General features: G+C 49.4%; 1 protein-coding gene across 1 annotated transcript in view; it reads left to right on the top strand.

Annotated features, from left to right (window-relative positions):
* Positions 1 to 567: 567 nt before the first annotated feature.
* The window catches only part of CUNH16orf96 (chromosome unknown C16orf96 homolog), a 31,940-nt gene continuing 17,443 nt past the window's right edge, over positions 568 to 15,064 (top strand). The window contains exons 1-6 of the mRNA XM_019507538.1: positions 568 to 1,493; positions 9,661 to 9,765; positions 10,312 to 10,392; positions 13,928 to 14,014; positions 14,463 to 14,616; positions 14,787 to 14,872. Of these exons, the coding sequence (XP_019363083.1) occupies positions 1,071 to 1,493; positions 9,661 to 9,765; positions 10,312 to 10,392; positions 13,928 to 14,014; positions 14,463 to 14,616; positions 14,787 to 14,872 (936 nt within the window). The 5' untranslated portion in view covers positions 568 to 1,070. The remainder of the gene's footprint in view (positions 1,494 to 9,660; positions 9,766 to 10,311; positions 10,393 to 13,927; positions 14,015 to 14,462; positions 14,617 to 14,786; positions 14,873 to 15,064) is intronic.

Genomic DNA, 15,064 nt, shown 5'->3' with positions numbered 1-15,064 from the left:
ACGTCCTATATGTGGTAACTCCAATGAAGTCACTAGAGTTACTTGAGAAGTACACAGAGGTAGCTGACTGCAGGAGCTGGTCCAGAGGTGTTCCTTGTGCTTGTCATCATGAAGCATTCATCACTTTTATCCACATAGAGTGGGATTCATTGACCCATCATGGTAATGCAAGCAGTCCCCTCCTTTCTGGCTCAGGGGACCACCCTGCTCTGTGTGTGATGTAGGGCTAGATGATGGCAGGTGGAGAGGAGTGGCTGCTCTCAGTCAGTCTGCTGCAGTTTCACTGGCTAAACTGGCTGGCAGCTGTCTCAGGTTGCCAGAATCTGAACAGTGGTAAAAACCCAGCAGAAGATCCCAGTGTCTGTAAATGTGCTCAGGATGCCAGGCAGACTCTGAGTATACAGATGTTTTTGGCTGCCAGGGACCTGAAGTTATCTTCACAGGACAGAGGAAGGCAGAAAAACAGTGCTAGCTGCCACTACCAGGGGTAGTTCTGGCAGTCATGCCCCTGGGAGGGATGCTGCTTCTATGAAGTATATCACAGGGTGTTCCACAGAGTCTCCTTTGCCAGTGGTTTCATTCCATGCCCACGAGCTGAGTAGTCCTGGGCACGACAGGGAGTTCATGGAACGTCCACAACGATCACCAGGTAACCAGTCACTGTTGCTGCTGGCTCTCCACTGCTGGGCTCTTTTGCTTCCAAGGGAAAATGCCCATGTTCCTCTGTTGGATTCTGCTGTACTCCTGCGCTGGCCCTGATACAAGTCCAAACAGCTGAGTGACTCACTCATTCTTTGCACAGTCCTTAAGCTGTCTGTCTTTTTTCAGATCTTGGCCAGTTCCTTGGTATCCTAGCAACCAGCAGTAACTTTCCAAGCAGAACCCCAAGCAGACTGATGCCATGGTGAGCCAATCACATGCTCATGCCTGTGACTTCCTAATTTTAAGCCTATCAGAGTGTGTTATTATAGATCCCTAAGACGACTATACCTTGGAACTAACTTCATTGTGTTGAGGCCACCTCAGTGCTCACAGCTACTGGTCTCTCAAGGCTGGAGACGAAAAGAAAGATGAGTTTCTCCCTTACATTTTCGGAGCTGGCGAACATTGCGATTGGCACACCTGAGGTGGGCAATGTCAACTTCAATGCCCTGCACATTCTGCTGCACAGCATTCTGGAGCACCTCCAGCTCCAGGACATCAGGAAGGAGATCTTGGAGGAGGAGAAGGATTTCCTCAAACCTTCCTCTGGCTTAACACTGAAAAAGGGGCCCATGCAGCAGGCTGATGTGGAGGGGAAATCCAGCTCACTCTTCCACCAGATGCAGCAGAGGCTGGGGAGGATTGAAAGCCAGCTGATTCACTTGAATGACACCCCTTCCACAGCAGAACTGCTGACCAGGAGCCAATCCTTCAACAAGCCAGCTGAGGACATGTGGCAAATGATGCAGCTGAAGAAGAAGATGGAAATGAATGAAGAAGGAATGACAAAGGTGAGAAACCCTGCTGTAGGAAAACTCCCGCTTCCTTTCCATCTGGTGTGTCAGGGCCAAACCCCTCTGCTGGTGGAGATCATGCTGCCTACAGCCACATGGGGGCTGGCTTCCAAAGGGCCCTGAGAGCACAGGTGGGAGGTAAGCATCAGGCTTAGGACTAGGGGGAACCCTCTAGAAAACTGGCCAGGGCCAGTTCAGGTAAGCAGAAGATAGCATCATATGGTCCAGTTCATGTAGGCAGGATCAAACTCCATTAAAGAGTAATCCTATGGGAAGGTAAGTCTTCCTGAAACAATTTATTGTCTTAGAGCAAGATGATGGGATCCCCAGCATTGGGGACCAGTTATTGATGACCTGGCCTAGGCTCTTGCCATGCCCATTCTTAATGGGCAATAACTCAGTGGAGACCCTGTTCTGCTTCCAATTAACCCCATTTCAGTCATGAACAGGGTCAAGTCCTTGGCAGACCTGGCAGAATGCCTCTTGTAATTCCCCTCCTGGGCACTCTGCAGCACACTGCAATAATACCAGTCATCACTAGGATTCCAGATCCTCCCGATGAGTCACTATGTAGGGTCAACAGCCACAAGGCCTGATGTTCTGTGGTCCTGTGACGGCAGAGAAACTGAATGGAAAAAGTGGCCACATCAGACCGGCTGTTGTGGCCACTTACCCTCACTCCACATGGTTATAAAGGATTACACAAGGTGCAGGGTGGGCAGTGGATGATATGGACTGAAATAGTGTCACCTGACCCAATTGCAAGGATTTATGGCTGTTTTAGACATGAACAATGTGTGCCCCCCGGTGGCTCGGGGGCACAGCAGCGGCAGGAGCATGGTGACGGCAGCAGGAGTGTGGTGGCGGTAAGTGGTATCTCCTGCAGACACCACCGGCGCTGTTGGTGGCGGGATGGGGGTGCCAAGTGCCAAACAGGTGTCAGCAACCAAACACAGATGCCTCCAGCAGCATTGGCAATGGCCAGTGGTCATCTCAGACCACCTGCAGACTCCGCCAGCACTGGTGGCAGTGGGGTGGCAAGCGGCAACTGCCCGCAGGTGCCACCGACAGTGTAGGCATCTTTTTGTAGGGGGGGTACCACTGTGATCAGAGGGTGCACGTGCATCTGTGTGCACCCCCTACACATCGCCCCTGGATTTAATTTCCTTTGAGCTTGGCTTTTTTATGGTAAGAGCAGCAGTACCATCAACAGGTACCACCAGCAGCCACAAATCATAGCAATAAATGTGCTCCCAGGGATAACTAACAGCACTCAGAATGTCCTTAGTCACTCTCATCTGAAGGCCCATCTTCTGCTTCACAGACATTATAAACCTGACTAATAATCATAGCAGTCCATAAGGCAAAAAAGGAAACAGAGAATGTGTGTCCCTCTCAGCTGAAGTGCAGCCACCTCTGAGCTGAAGCACTGTTGCTGTGTATCAACAAACAGCACCACCACGCAACACTTATGGCTGGACATTAAGTGAGAAACCATGAACTGGCAAGGAGAATGATCAGAGGCAAAATGTAATGTGAGAAATTAGTCATCTTGTCTTTTAATGTTATTATTCTAGATCAGGGGTGTCAAACCCTCCTGGGCCATGGGCTGCATTTGGACTTGGAGTCTTCTCCTGGGTCGGTCTGCAGGACCAGCAGCTGCAATGGCACTGGATCCAACAGTGACTGCAGCAGGTCTGGCAGTGGCACTGGGGACCTGGAGTGGTAACAGAACCAAAGGCAGCCACAGGGCAAACAGCGATATCAGCACAGCCTTCACTCATCCCCCTGCTGCCAATGGCCATGTCCATCACAGCCCAGGGGCCCCAACTCTATGGCAGGCCCCATCCCCCTGCCCCTGCCCCAACTTTCAATAGCTCAGTGGGCCAGATGGAACAGAACTTCAGGCTGCATCCAGCCATAGTCTAACACCCCTATTTTAGGCATGTTTGACACCCCTATTCTAGACTGAGCCAGTGCTGGATTAGCAGTGGGTTGAGTTTCACTGCACAACAGATATAACTGATAGATAGTTTTACTGATAGCTATTCAGAAATGACTGTCAAGCCACAGCTGATTAAAAACCCAGCTCCAAGGCCTTTACATTCACTTTTATTAAACCTCTTGCAGGGTCAGTTGGATATAGCAAGGCTGTACAACTGGCAACCTGTGGGTCCCTAGGGGCTACCCTGCAGCTCTTGTGGTCCCAGTGCAGACTTTGCTCCCTCCTCCAGCTTCTGCTTCCTACCTCTACCCCTGAGGGAAGGAGATGGATAGCCCATAGGACAGAAGAAATCCACAATTGGAGGGTTTAAGGGAGATGCAGGGATCCTGCACAGCGCAGGGATGCCAGCATGGTGTGGCAGGGTGGGCCACTTGATCTCTAAGGTCATAATATAGCCCCTAATATGTGCTGGTCTGGCTGCCTTAGCCGCCAGTGCAGCCAACATCCAAAGCATCAACAGAAACTCTTAACTTTGAGGGACTAACAAGGAGCCTGGAGTTGAAGCCTGGACTTAGGTAATAAAATGTCCCATGACTGTCACTGTATGAAAATGGCAGGACCAGCCCCTGATGGCCATGCTGCCCTAGTGGCCATGCTAATCCAGTTCCCACTCCAGCTTCTCAGTGTACGCCCTCGCTCTATTTCCTGCCATGCCTTGATGTATATAATGTAGGAGGCTGCCTCTGAGTTCTGGAGTGCTCCTGAATATTGGATGCTTGGTTCTGTTCATCTCCCTCTGGACCTACAGTCTAATATCACAACAACTATGCATCCCATTAGCTCTTACACTGCCCTTCAGACAAGTCTTGTGGCCCTACTGGCCCTATCTAGGCCATAGGGCAGTAAATTACCTAAGGGACATTAATCATAGCTTCCAGCCACCCCCATAAGCCTCATCCATGCCTCACAGATCTCACTCCTTCATTAGACCCTCTGGTCCTGTATTAATTTCCAGTCTCTCAGCTTCCTTGGCCTCTATGGCGCCTTCAACCTGCTCAGCATCCTTGGCCCTGCCTCTTTCACTGGACCCCTTGACCCTGCTTGCTGTAGGTCTGGGGTCCCTAACCCTCTTTACAGGGTGACCCCTGCACAACTGCCTGACCTTTGTCAGCAGCTCTAGTGAGGTTCCTTTGCCCTGCCTAGAACAAACTGGTCACTGTTCTAAAGTGCATCACCATTTAACTGTATTAACATTTCCTAGTAACATGAGACTCCAAGCATGGTGTGAGCAGGGTATATTGTGTTTGCCCCTATTTGTCATTCCATAACCTCATCAAGGCCCTAGGCACCACTGTGCTGGGCACTGCACAAATTCAGAACAACATAACAGTCCCTACCCCAAAGACATTATAATCCAAAAGTAAGACAATAGATAACAGATGGAGTCGTCCAAGGACCCAATGAGATAGTATTGGTTAGCATGATGAGTGGTGGGCTCAGCATAGTGTCAACTGGCAAAAGCTAACTCAGGCTTCTCCCAGACTTGACCTGACCATGGGTATGTTTCAACACATGGCCTATTTTGTTCCAGCTGTGCCAGCTGCAGTCTTGCTATCATGGACACCAAGAGCAGTGAAGCCACAGAATCACATTGGCAAATAACCTGAATATGCACCCATGGTTCAGAGAAACTAGGAGGGCTTCTTCTCTAGTTTGTAGAATGTGATGACCAGGGATCCTGGTTTTCTCTGTTTAAAACTCTAAAATTCTCTAATTGAAACCCCCAAAATCCACATTTTCCATGATTAAAATGAAAGGTATCAATTGAACACAATATTTTATTCATATATTTACAATTTTAAAGCAATTTGGAAGCCTACAAGTGCCTCAATCATTATAATAAAATAAATTCTAAATAACTATATATTTCGGTGTTTGACTTTGGGTTTTTTATCATGGAAAATCAAAGCTCCCCCTGCTCCCTTTGCTCACCAGATCACAAGTCTAGCTGTTGCTGTCCCCCCTGCTGCTTTGTGATGCTGAGCAGTCCTGATATGCAGGTGCCCCTCACTCCCAAACCACAGGCCCTCCAGCTCTGCCAGAGAGACTAGCACCCTCCCTGCTCTGCCACTGTCAGCCCTACCAACATGACCTGCAGGCAGAGCCAGTCTTAGGAGTGGGCAGTGAGGGCAACCACCAAGGCACCGGAGGGGAAGGGGGGCATCATGGTACCCCAGGGCAGGGCCCTGCCTCAGTTCGGGCAGGGGCAGAGGAGGAAGCAGTGAGCTGGGGGTGCCCCTCATTCCTGACCAGCAGTCTGCTGCCCCCCCAACCCTGGACTACATGACCTCTTGAGGGCGCTTTTAACTCTAATATTCTGTGATTATATGATTAATATTCTGTGACCTGATTTTATGAGCAAAGAAAGGTAGTTGGCCATGTTAGTCTGAAGCCAAGCAGAAGGCAGGGCAAGGTGGCACCTGTTCAGAAACGCATACACTTTCATGGGTAATAGCCTACTTCAGGGGTGCTCAACCCCAGCCTATGGGCCAGATCTGGCACACATCACCAAATCATCCAGTCTGTGGGATTCCCTATGGGGCTGGAAATTTGGCAGTGGGGGTTGTCTGTAAACCAGAACAAGCTTGTCTCCCAAGGCATTATTTTCCAGGAGGGGTTGGAGGTCATTTATGTGTCTAAGGTGTTAAAGCTGGGAGCTGTAGGTGTAAACAGGAGAACTTTTGCTGTCTTTGTCATAAGATTGATATTGTAGCAAGTCAGAGTGGGGTTTGAGTCTGGCTCTGTAGATTTGAATGGCTGTGGTTTTGAGATTGTATTGTAAGTATAGGAATCCCTATTTCAGATCCTAAAGTGTGCATCCCAGTTGGTGGGATCAGAGCAGATAAGGTTATAACAGAGAATTTGGCTGTAGATGATGGATCTTGTGGTATGCTTAGGATGAAAGATAATGGTGCGGAGGTAGCTGTGGTGGTCAGTTGGTTTCCAAAACAATGTGGTGGTGATGTGACCATTGCAAAGTTTCATGATGGTGTCCCAGAAATGAATTTTCTGGGTGGAATATTTCAGAGTCAATTTGATGGAGGGGTGGAAATTTTTCAAGTCTTGGTGAAATTTCTCTAGATATTTCTTCTCATGCGTCAGTGCAGTGAAGATGTCGTTTATGTACCTCAAATGAACAAGAAGGATGACAGGGTAGCCATGGAGAAAGCAGATTTCAAGGTCTGTCATAAATATATTGGCACACTGGGAGCAGGGTGGGGCATATGTATGAACAGCCAGTGCTGTTCATTTGTAGGTATAGGGAATCATCAAATCTGAAATAACTGTGAGAGGAGAGTGTGATGGAAACAGAAGCAGTGTCCTCATCAGGGATAATGTTCCTTATGGCTTGTAATCCATCATCGTAGGGGATGCTAATGTATAGATATGTGACATCCATGGTAGCTAATAGGGTGTTTGCTGTCAGTGGAGCCCAGTTTCTTTAGCAAATCTGTGATGCTCTTCAAATAGCTGACAGCTCCCATGGCATACGAGAATAGGATAGCATCCACATAACTAGAAACTCCCTCCATGATGGTGCCAATGCCAGAAACAATATGCATTCTGGGTTGCCAGGTTTGTGGATTTGGGGTTGTAGGCAAAAGTTGCCTAGCCTGGATTCCAGGGAGGCAGAATCAGAAATCCTCTCCTGTGTTTCCAGAAGTAATGTCCTTAAGAGGCTGATTAATTCCTCCTGGTATTGTGCCATAGGGTCCTTGGTCAGGCATTTCTAAAACCCCTTGTTGGAAAGGGAGACAAAGTTGATGTCATTTATCTGGATTTAAAGAAAGCCTTTGACTTGGCCTCCCATGATGTCCTCATGACCAAGCTGGGGAACTGTGGCCTCAACCATCTCATGGTCCAATGGCTGGGGAACTGGCTTTGGGGTCAGACCCAAAGAGTACTAGTTGATAGGAACAAATCAATGTGGCACAGGGTTACCAGTGGAGTCCCCCAGGGCTCAGTGCTTGGGCTGGTACTCTTCAATATCTTCATTAATGATCTGGATTCGGGCGTCAGATGAGGACTAGCAAAGTTCACGGATGACACTAAACTATGGGGGAAGGTGGTCACACTGGAGGACAGGCTGGGAATACAGGCCAACTTGGACACGCTTGCAAAGTGGGTGGAGCAAAACCTGATGGCACTCAACATACAGAAATGCAGGGTACTCCACCTTGGGAGAAAAAAACAGCATCATACTTATAGGCTCGGCAGTGCTATGCTCACTAGCACCACAGCCAAAAGAGACTTGGGGGTCATGATTGACCACAAGAGGAACATGAGCCACCAACGGCACTCACCACCCCTCCCCATCCCCCGCTGTTAACACCACTGCAGCTGCCTGCAGGAGCTCCCCACTCACCACTGCCACGCTCCTGCCGCTGACACTGCCACTGCCGGCTGCAGGAGCTCTTCATGCCCCCACAGCCTCCGGGAGCATGTGGCATTCATGCCTATAAGTATATAAGGGGGCTGCATCAGGATCTGGGAGATAAGTTGTTTACCAGGGCTCCCCAAGGGATAACTAGGTCTAATGGGCACAAACTTCTAGAAGGCCAATTTAGACTCAGTATAAGGACAAACTTATTTACAGTCTGAGTGTTCAGAGTCTGGAACAGACTCCACCCAGAGGTGGTGCAAGCACTCTGGACTCATTCAAAAGGCGTTTGAATGCTTACCTCGCTGGGACCATTTGATCCCTGCAGACTTTCTGCCTCTGGCAGTGGGACTGGACTCGATGATCTCACAAGGTCCCTTCCAGCTCCTAATGTCTAAAATCCATGAAATTTGCTTCTTGGCTTCCTGTATATATGCTGTTTTGTCCATGACAACAGTGGCACCCCTCCCCCTCCTTATCAGCATTTTGTATGATTATAGCAGCATTGTTTTTCAGTCCAAGTGTGGCTCTCCATTTTGTAGGACTCAGGTAGTAAAGTGCTGTTATTTTTTGGCAATCTCAAAGTGGGCATGGAGGTGGAAACTGTTTATATACAGGTCCAGGGGCTGTGATCCTCAGATGGAGTCCAGGAGGTGCCCTTTCTCTTGTGATATGTAGGGGTCAGGTCCATGGTGGATTGATTATTGTGTAGCTCTGTTATAGAAATACTCCCTTAGCCAGTGTAAAAAAGCTTCAAGGTTCCCATGAAGCTGAAATTACCATATAACAACTGATATTATTGCCCTCCTGTCCCGATCCTCCTACCTCACACTCTGCATCTTTCCTGCAGTGGCTCTGGCTCCAGCTCCAGAAGTGAGGAAAGCAGAGCAGCAGTGGTGGCACATAGGGTTAGAAGCAGTGGTCAGAGGCTCACTGCTGCAAGGGAGATGTCACCTTCTTTTCTTGCTGCCAAAAATTGGTGTTCAGCTGGCTGCCTGACACATGTATCAGCAACAAAAAACGAGGTGAAATCTTCCCTACATCCTTTGCATAAGCAAACTTCTAGCCACACTCCTTCACTGTGCACTGCCACTGGCTAGGGCACAGTATGGATACTTACACCTCTGACTCAAGAGTAAATGTGTCATGTGTCCATTCCTTAGTGTGCATGTGTCCTTCCAGAGTTCTGCAAAGCCTTTCAACTGAAACTTGCTGGACATACTAGGAGTCATGGGAACCATGCTCCGTGGGTCACATACAGTCTCTACACACTTGGCACAGCAGAACTGCTGACTGGCCTGTAGACCCGGACTGGTGCCACATGGACAGGTGGTGCACACAGCAGCCGATCAGGATGCTGGCTGCTCCTGAACAGGGGCAGAGTTCATTAGCTGGCGCTTACTGCAGGTGTGGCTGCTGCAGTATGTGGTCCAGGCTGGGCAGCCTGCTCAGAGTCCCTGACAGCACTGGGCCCAGGCTAGTCTGCCCAATAAGCATCCCTGACAAAATGTCAGGCTTGGCTTCCTGCCAGGTGGACCTCTCTTGGTTTCTCTCCAGTCTCCCTGTTCACTGGGGCAATAGAGCACCTAGGGCGGGGCAACCAGGGAAGCCACCCCCGCCTCTGACTTAGAGCAGTGGAAAAAACTGCTGCTGCCACAGCCACACAGTTGTACCGGGAGTGAAGTCACAGCTCCCCTATGCACCCAGATGCCTCGTTACACCTAATGCATTGTGACCTGGTTCCAGCTCATGTTCTTTTGCCCTGTTCACCTCCTCAGGCTATGAACACTCTGCAAGACCTGCTCACCAACATCTACTCGCTGAAAACCACCGTTGACGCCTTCCAGAATGAGCTGAGACTCTTGAAGGACAAGTTCCACAAAGTATGTAGCCTGCCTGTGCCAGGGGAAAGCTATCCTGGTGAAGGCATCACAGAAGGACAGCTTATTCCCCACCCCCATTGTGCACTTCCTGGGTGACCCAGCAGGTCTCCATATGGTCCCACATGGCACTCAGCTTCCTCAAGCAGAGAAAAATAGAGCGTAGATGGGTGGGAGTGATGTCACAGCAAGGACAAGACAGGTCTTCATGGGCTTCCAAGGGCTCCTGCTGGGCCTCAAAGGATTCTTCCCCCCAACATCAGGGCAACTGAACCTCTCCCTCATCTCCCTACTAACATGATGTATAGGAGGCTGGAGATTCTGGTCCCTCTCAGTCCCTAGGCAGTCAGTTTACACCCCACAGTGCTGCAGTGCATGCTATGTGGAAGGATGGAGTTGAGTCCAAGGGCACGGAGACAAGCACTTTAAACTGTGCAGTTTGGAGTGATGCTTCCCAGCATAGGCTAGGGAGTGGGGCTAGATGGAAGCCACCAGCAGCTCAAGCACTCTGCATGCCAGCAATTCACTCCAATGTCATTTGTTCAACAGGACAGCATGGGTGAAATAGGTGAGCAGCTTGCACTACTGGATCGGCACAGCCAGCTCATCCAGACCATCCTGGACAAATTGGTGAGTGGGGGCATGACCAGGGGGAGAGAAACTGCTAGCAAAAGGGCAAAACCATGTGTGGTAGCAGTCAGGAGGAGTCAGGTAGGGATTGCTTAGCCCAGGCCCTATCGTACAGCATTTCAAGAGCCCTATTTATGCAGTAAGTTCAGCGCCACAGTCAGTAGTAACTGGTCACAATCACTGAGGGTTCTGCGCACAGCCGACACTGAAAACACGTGTCCCAAGGCCTAGGAAAATCCTGATACACACCTGGCCAGATCATCCTGCTGTGTTGGTTCCATTGACTTCAGTGTGGCAAAGCTGATCGACCCCAGCATGGCCATCTGGTGCCTCCTGAGTCATGTGGGACACTTGCCCCCCCACCAGTGGCCAGTCATCAACTGCAGGGGCAGTCCTCTGTGTCTGATCACACTGACCTGGGGGTGGGGGGGTATCCCCCCAGCCAATTCCACCGACCCACAAGTGGCAGTGGCGTGCCACTGACATTTCCAGGCACTCCACTGACACTTCTGGGAGAGTCCCCACTCCCTGGCTGGTACTCTCAGGGGGGGCACCAGTGCTTTCACCTGCTCTCCCTGCCCGGGAATGCTAGCTGACAGGGGGTGCACCAGCACTCTCAGGGGGTGCATGTGCACCCCTGTGCACCCCCTACATGTTGCCACTGCACCCCAGCTGAGGATCTCTGCTGACAGGTTAATTCAAAGAAAAGCCACCTCCCCTGCAGAGTAAGTAACAAGAAGAGGAGCTGTGGTTGTAAGTGATGCTATCTGGAAAACAAGAGTTCAACCTGCTTTACAAAGGCAAGAGACATGTCTGGTCAGTTAGGCACAGTCAATTCAGATACCTTCACACCCAGATGTGGGGATGTCTTCCTCTCTGCACATGAGCAGCCATATTACCTGTGCACTTGCTGGCCTAGAATCATAGGAAGTTAGGGTTGGAAAGGATTTCTGGAGGTCATCTAGTCCAACTCCTTGCTCAAATTAGGACCATCTTGAACTGGATCGTCTCAGCCAAAGCTTTGCTTAGCTGGGCCTTGAAAACCTCTAAGGATGGAGCTTCCATCATCTCTCTGGGTAACCTGTTCCAGTGTTTTATTACCCACCTAGTGAGAAAATTCTTCCTAATATTTCACTTAAACTTCCCTCGCTGCAACATGAGACTATTGTTCCTTGTTCTGTCATTAGCCACCAGTAAAAATAGTCTAGATCCATCCTCTTTCAAGCCCCGCTTCAGGTAGTTGAAGGCTGTTATTAAGTCCCCTCTCAGTCTCCTCTTCTCTAGACTAAATAAGACCAGTTCCCTCAAGCTTTCCTCATAAGTCATGTCCCCCAGCCCCCTCACCATTTTTGTAGCCCTCCACTGGACCCTCTCCAATGTATCCACATCCTTTCTGTAGTGGGGGGCCCAAAATTGAACACACTACTCCAGATGTGGCCTCACCAGTGCTGAATAGAGGAGAATAATAACTTTCCCTGACTTACTGGCAACACACCTACCAATGTAGCCCAATATCCCATTAGCCTTCTTGGTAACAAGGGTACACTGCTAACTCATATTCAGCTTATTGTCCACTGTGACCCCAGGTCCTTTTCTGCAGAGCTGCTGCCCAGCCAGTTACCCCCCAGCCTGTACTGGTGCATGGGATTATTCCATCTTAAGTGCAGGAGTTAGTGCTTGTCCTTGCTGAACCTCATGAAATTCCTTTTGGCTCAATCCTCCAATTTGTCTAGGTTACTGAATCCTAGCCCTACCCTCCAACCTATCTACTCCCCCCCCCAGCTTGGTGTCATCTGCAGACTTGCTGAGGGTGTACTCTATGTCATCTTCCAGGTCGTTGATGAAGACATTGAACAAACTGGCCGGCAAACAAGCCAAGCAGCTGGTAGCTGAAGAATACATAACAGACACAGCACTCGCCTCCCACACTTCACCCCAGGGGACTCCTTAGGAAGCTAGATCCCAGACCTAGACAGGGAGCAGGATTCCTACTGGGATCAAGACTGTTTCTCTCTGGGTAGCTCCTCCATAGGAGTCCTGTTTTGGTGGGTGGGGGGGGAAGAGGGCAGGATGGGAGCATTAAAAATGTCTCTGGTCAGTTCCAAGCCCACTGAGCTATGGGACCTCCAGGAGTCTGGTAGCAGCCTTGCTCCAGTACAGACTGGGCATCCTGAGTGGGCACTGAGGACAACAGTGGGCACAGCAGGCTGCCAGCCTTACCTTTAGCATGTTTTTTTAAAATAATATGTATAGCACTGTGCTTAAAGTCCCAGTGATAAGTGAACTGTGGAGGGCACAGCTGGCATATTGCCTGGAAATCTGTGCCCAGAGGTTGGACTTAAGATACAAGTACAGGGGGCATTGCAGTATAGATGCTGCACCTCAGCCTGCACTAGGATGTCAAGTCCTCTGTATGTTGCCCTGAGACAATCATCCCCACAGACACACACACACACACACACACACACCACGAAAGAGTCTCTGCAGTTCCCAGCCCTCACTGCTCTCTCTTGCATGCCACCCTTCCAGTCTTGGCCCTGAGTAAGGACAAGCATTCTGGCCTTTCCCCACTGCCAAGTACCTAAATTACTAATTCTTAACCAGGGTGCCATATCACCCTGGGGTCCATTGAGATCCTTTCAGGGGTGCCAAAAAATGTTATTATTGTTAAGGGTACAAACATGATTCACAAGATAAACACAGAGATTTCAAATAAAAATCCAGGTTTAAAAACATTCTGACCTGTTGTGGTCTTTCTTCATTCTTTGCTACAGAAGACTTTCTCTATTATTTTTCTGAAGTCAAAAAACAAGTGAAAACTTTGGCATTTTCTGAGGGCTGTCTTGAATCTTGGGTGTATCTACACAAGACACTATGTCTCTATAGTGATGAGTTATGGCAATGTAGCTCATTGCTATGACAACATAGCATTGGCGAGTATGAACCGTGACTCTGATGTTACTGCTCAGTACCATCAGAAAAAAAACATTAGGTGTTGGGACCGTGCAGTAGCAGTGGTTATTGCACAATCATTTAGTACTTGCTTAAGCAAGTATTTAATGACTGTGCAGTAACAACTGCTCAGTCTGACACACATGTAGATGCACCTCTTGAGTCCAAAAAGGTTGAGAATTACTGGTTTAAATGCTCTACTGTCATGTAGTTTGCAAAACCTTGGGCTAGCTCTGCCTTCAAAGCTCTTGAACCTGAAAATGAGGATGACAATCTCCCAGAAGCACGTCCTGCCTCAGATGTAGGGCACAAAACAAGATAACCCCTTGAAGTCCCTTCCTCCCTATACTGTGGTGGTAGCTCAGGTTGGCTGCAGCCTGGGGTGGTTGATCCCTGGTAGACAGGTGTTACTGCAGACTTGCAGCACTGGTTTGGGTCTGACTTGGCAAGGTTTGGGGTAGTTCTTTGTTCTCTGTCCTAGATTACAACTCTCCCACTCCAGTGTAAGTGCAGTGCTCCTTTCCAAAAAGAAGATGAAGTCCTCCTCTGATGTAGAGCTGCTTTTTTCTTCTTCTGTTTGCAGGGTGACTTGCAGGAAGAGCTGAGCTCTTTCCCCAAGCAGGCAGACCTGGTACAATGGAGCTGTCTCTTCAGGTCTCTTGCTGACAAGGTTGGCACAAGTTCTTACACATATGGGGGACCTTTGCTAGAACAGAAAAAAGGAAGTACTGGGCAGAGGCATCTCAGGAGCAATAAGAATGTGTCCCATTGTGTGTCTACTATGACTCTTTGAAGGGGGAATCCAGCTTTGCTGTGGGAGCCCACAGGATGCGGTAAGGGCTTTTATTCTGACTCTCACAATGACACAGATCATGTGGGGCTCTGATTCTGGACATCAGGGGGGTTGTGCTTTTCTCTGAGGGAGAGAAGGCTATCATAGAGCTGATATCTTAGAAAAAGTCAATCTCAACAGAAAGCTTAGGCTCCTGATTAGATGTAGAGAAAACTGGGATTCTGTATCTGTGACCCAGCTGCCCTTGCCCATCCGTTTCTCACCCGCTTGGCTGAGCTCTCTGCAGGGGTAGCTGCTATAAAGCCTCTGGGGTGTTCTGTTTCAGAGCCTCTCTGAACAAGGGCACAACCTGGAGTCCAAACAGGAAATGGCCAGGGAGGCTCTAAGCAAGCTGAGCCAGCTTCCAGAGCAGCACAAGGCCTTGGAGACTCGTGTCAGCAAGCTGGAGAGCCAACTCCAAGAGCAAGCGGATCATATAGGTGAGGCCCTGCTGCCCCTCCTGTCTCCCATCCCCAGCCTGACCTCCAGGGGTCCCTGTGTGTATTGGGAACAAGGGAAGAGCCTTGGCTCTGAGGCTACAGTAACTGTGGGAGAAGTCCTTAAAACTCTCAGTGCAGATGAAGCTCTGGCGTCTCTCATTTGTTTTTAGCCAACATGGGGATCTCAGCTGACTTAGCTGCTGAACTGAAAAGAATGCAAGATGAATTAAGCAGCCTTCAGAATGAAGAAGAGAAGGTGATTTGTTTCTGGGCTGAAAGTATTGGTTGTGAGATGGTGTTTTAGTACAATACATGACTTATTTCTGCCACAGTCTCTAGCGATGGCTGCATTGGGAGAGTGGGAAGGCTTTGGATGCACCTTGTCACAGATGTGGTCAAATTCCCGAGATGGACACTTGTCATATTGGCCCCAGTCCTCCAGATTCAT

Source organism: Gavialis gangeticus, unplaced genomic scaffold, assembly GCF_001723915.1.
Source record: "Gavialis gangeticus isolate Ggan-Ray unplaced genomic scaffold, GavGan_comp1, whole genome shotgun sequence".
Lineage (NCBI taxonomy): Eukaryota > Metazoa > Chordata > Crocodylia > Gavialidae > Gavialis > Gavialis gangeticus.
Note: the sequence above shows the minus strand (reverse complement) of the source record. Positions and strands in the feature narration are given on the sequence as shown.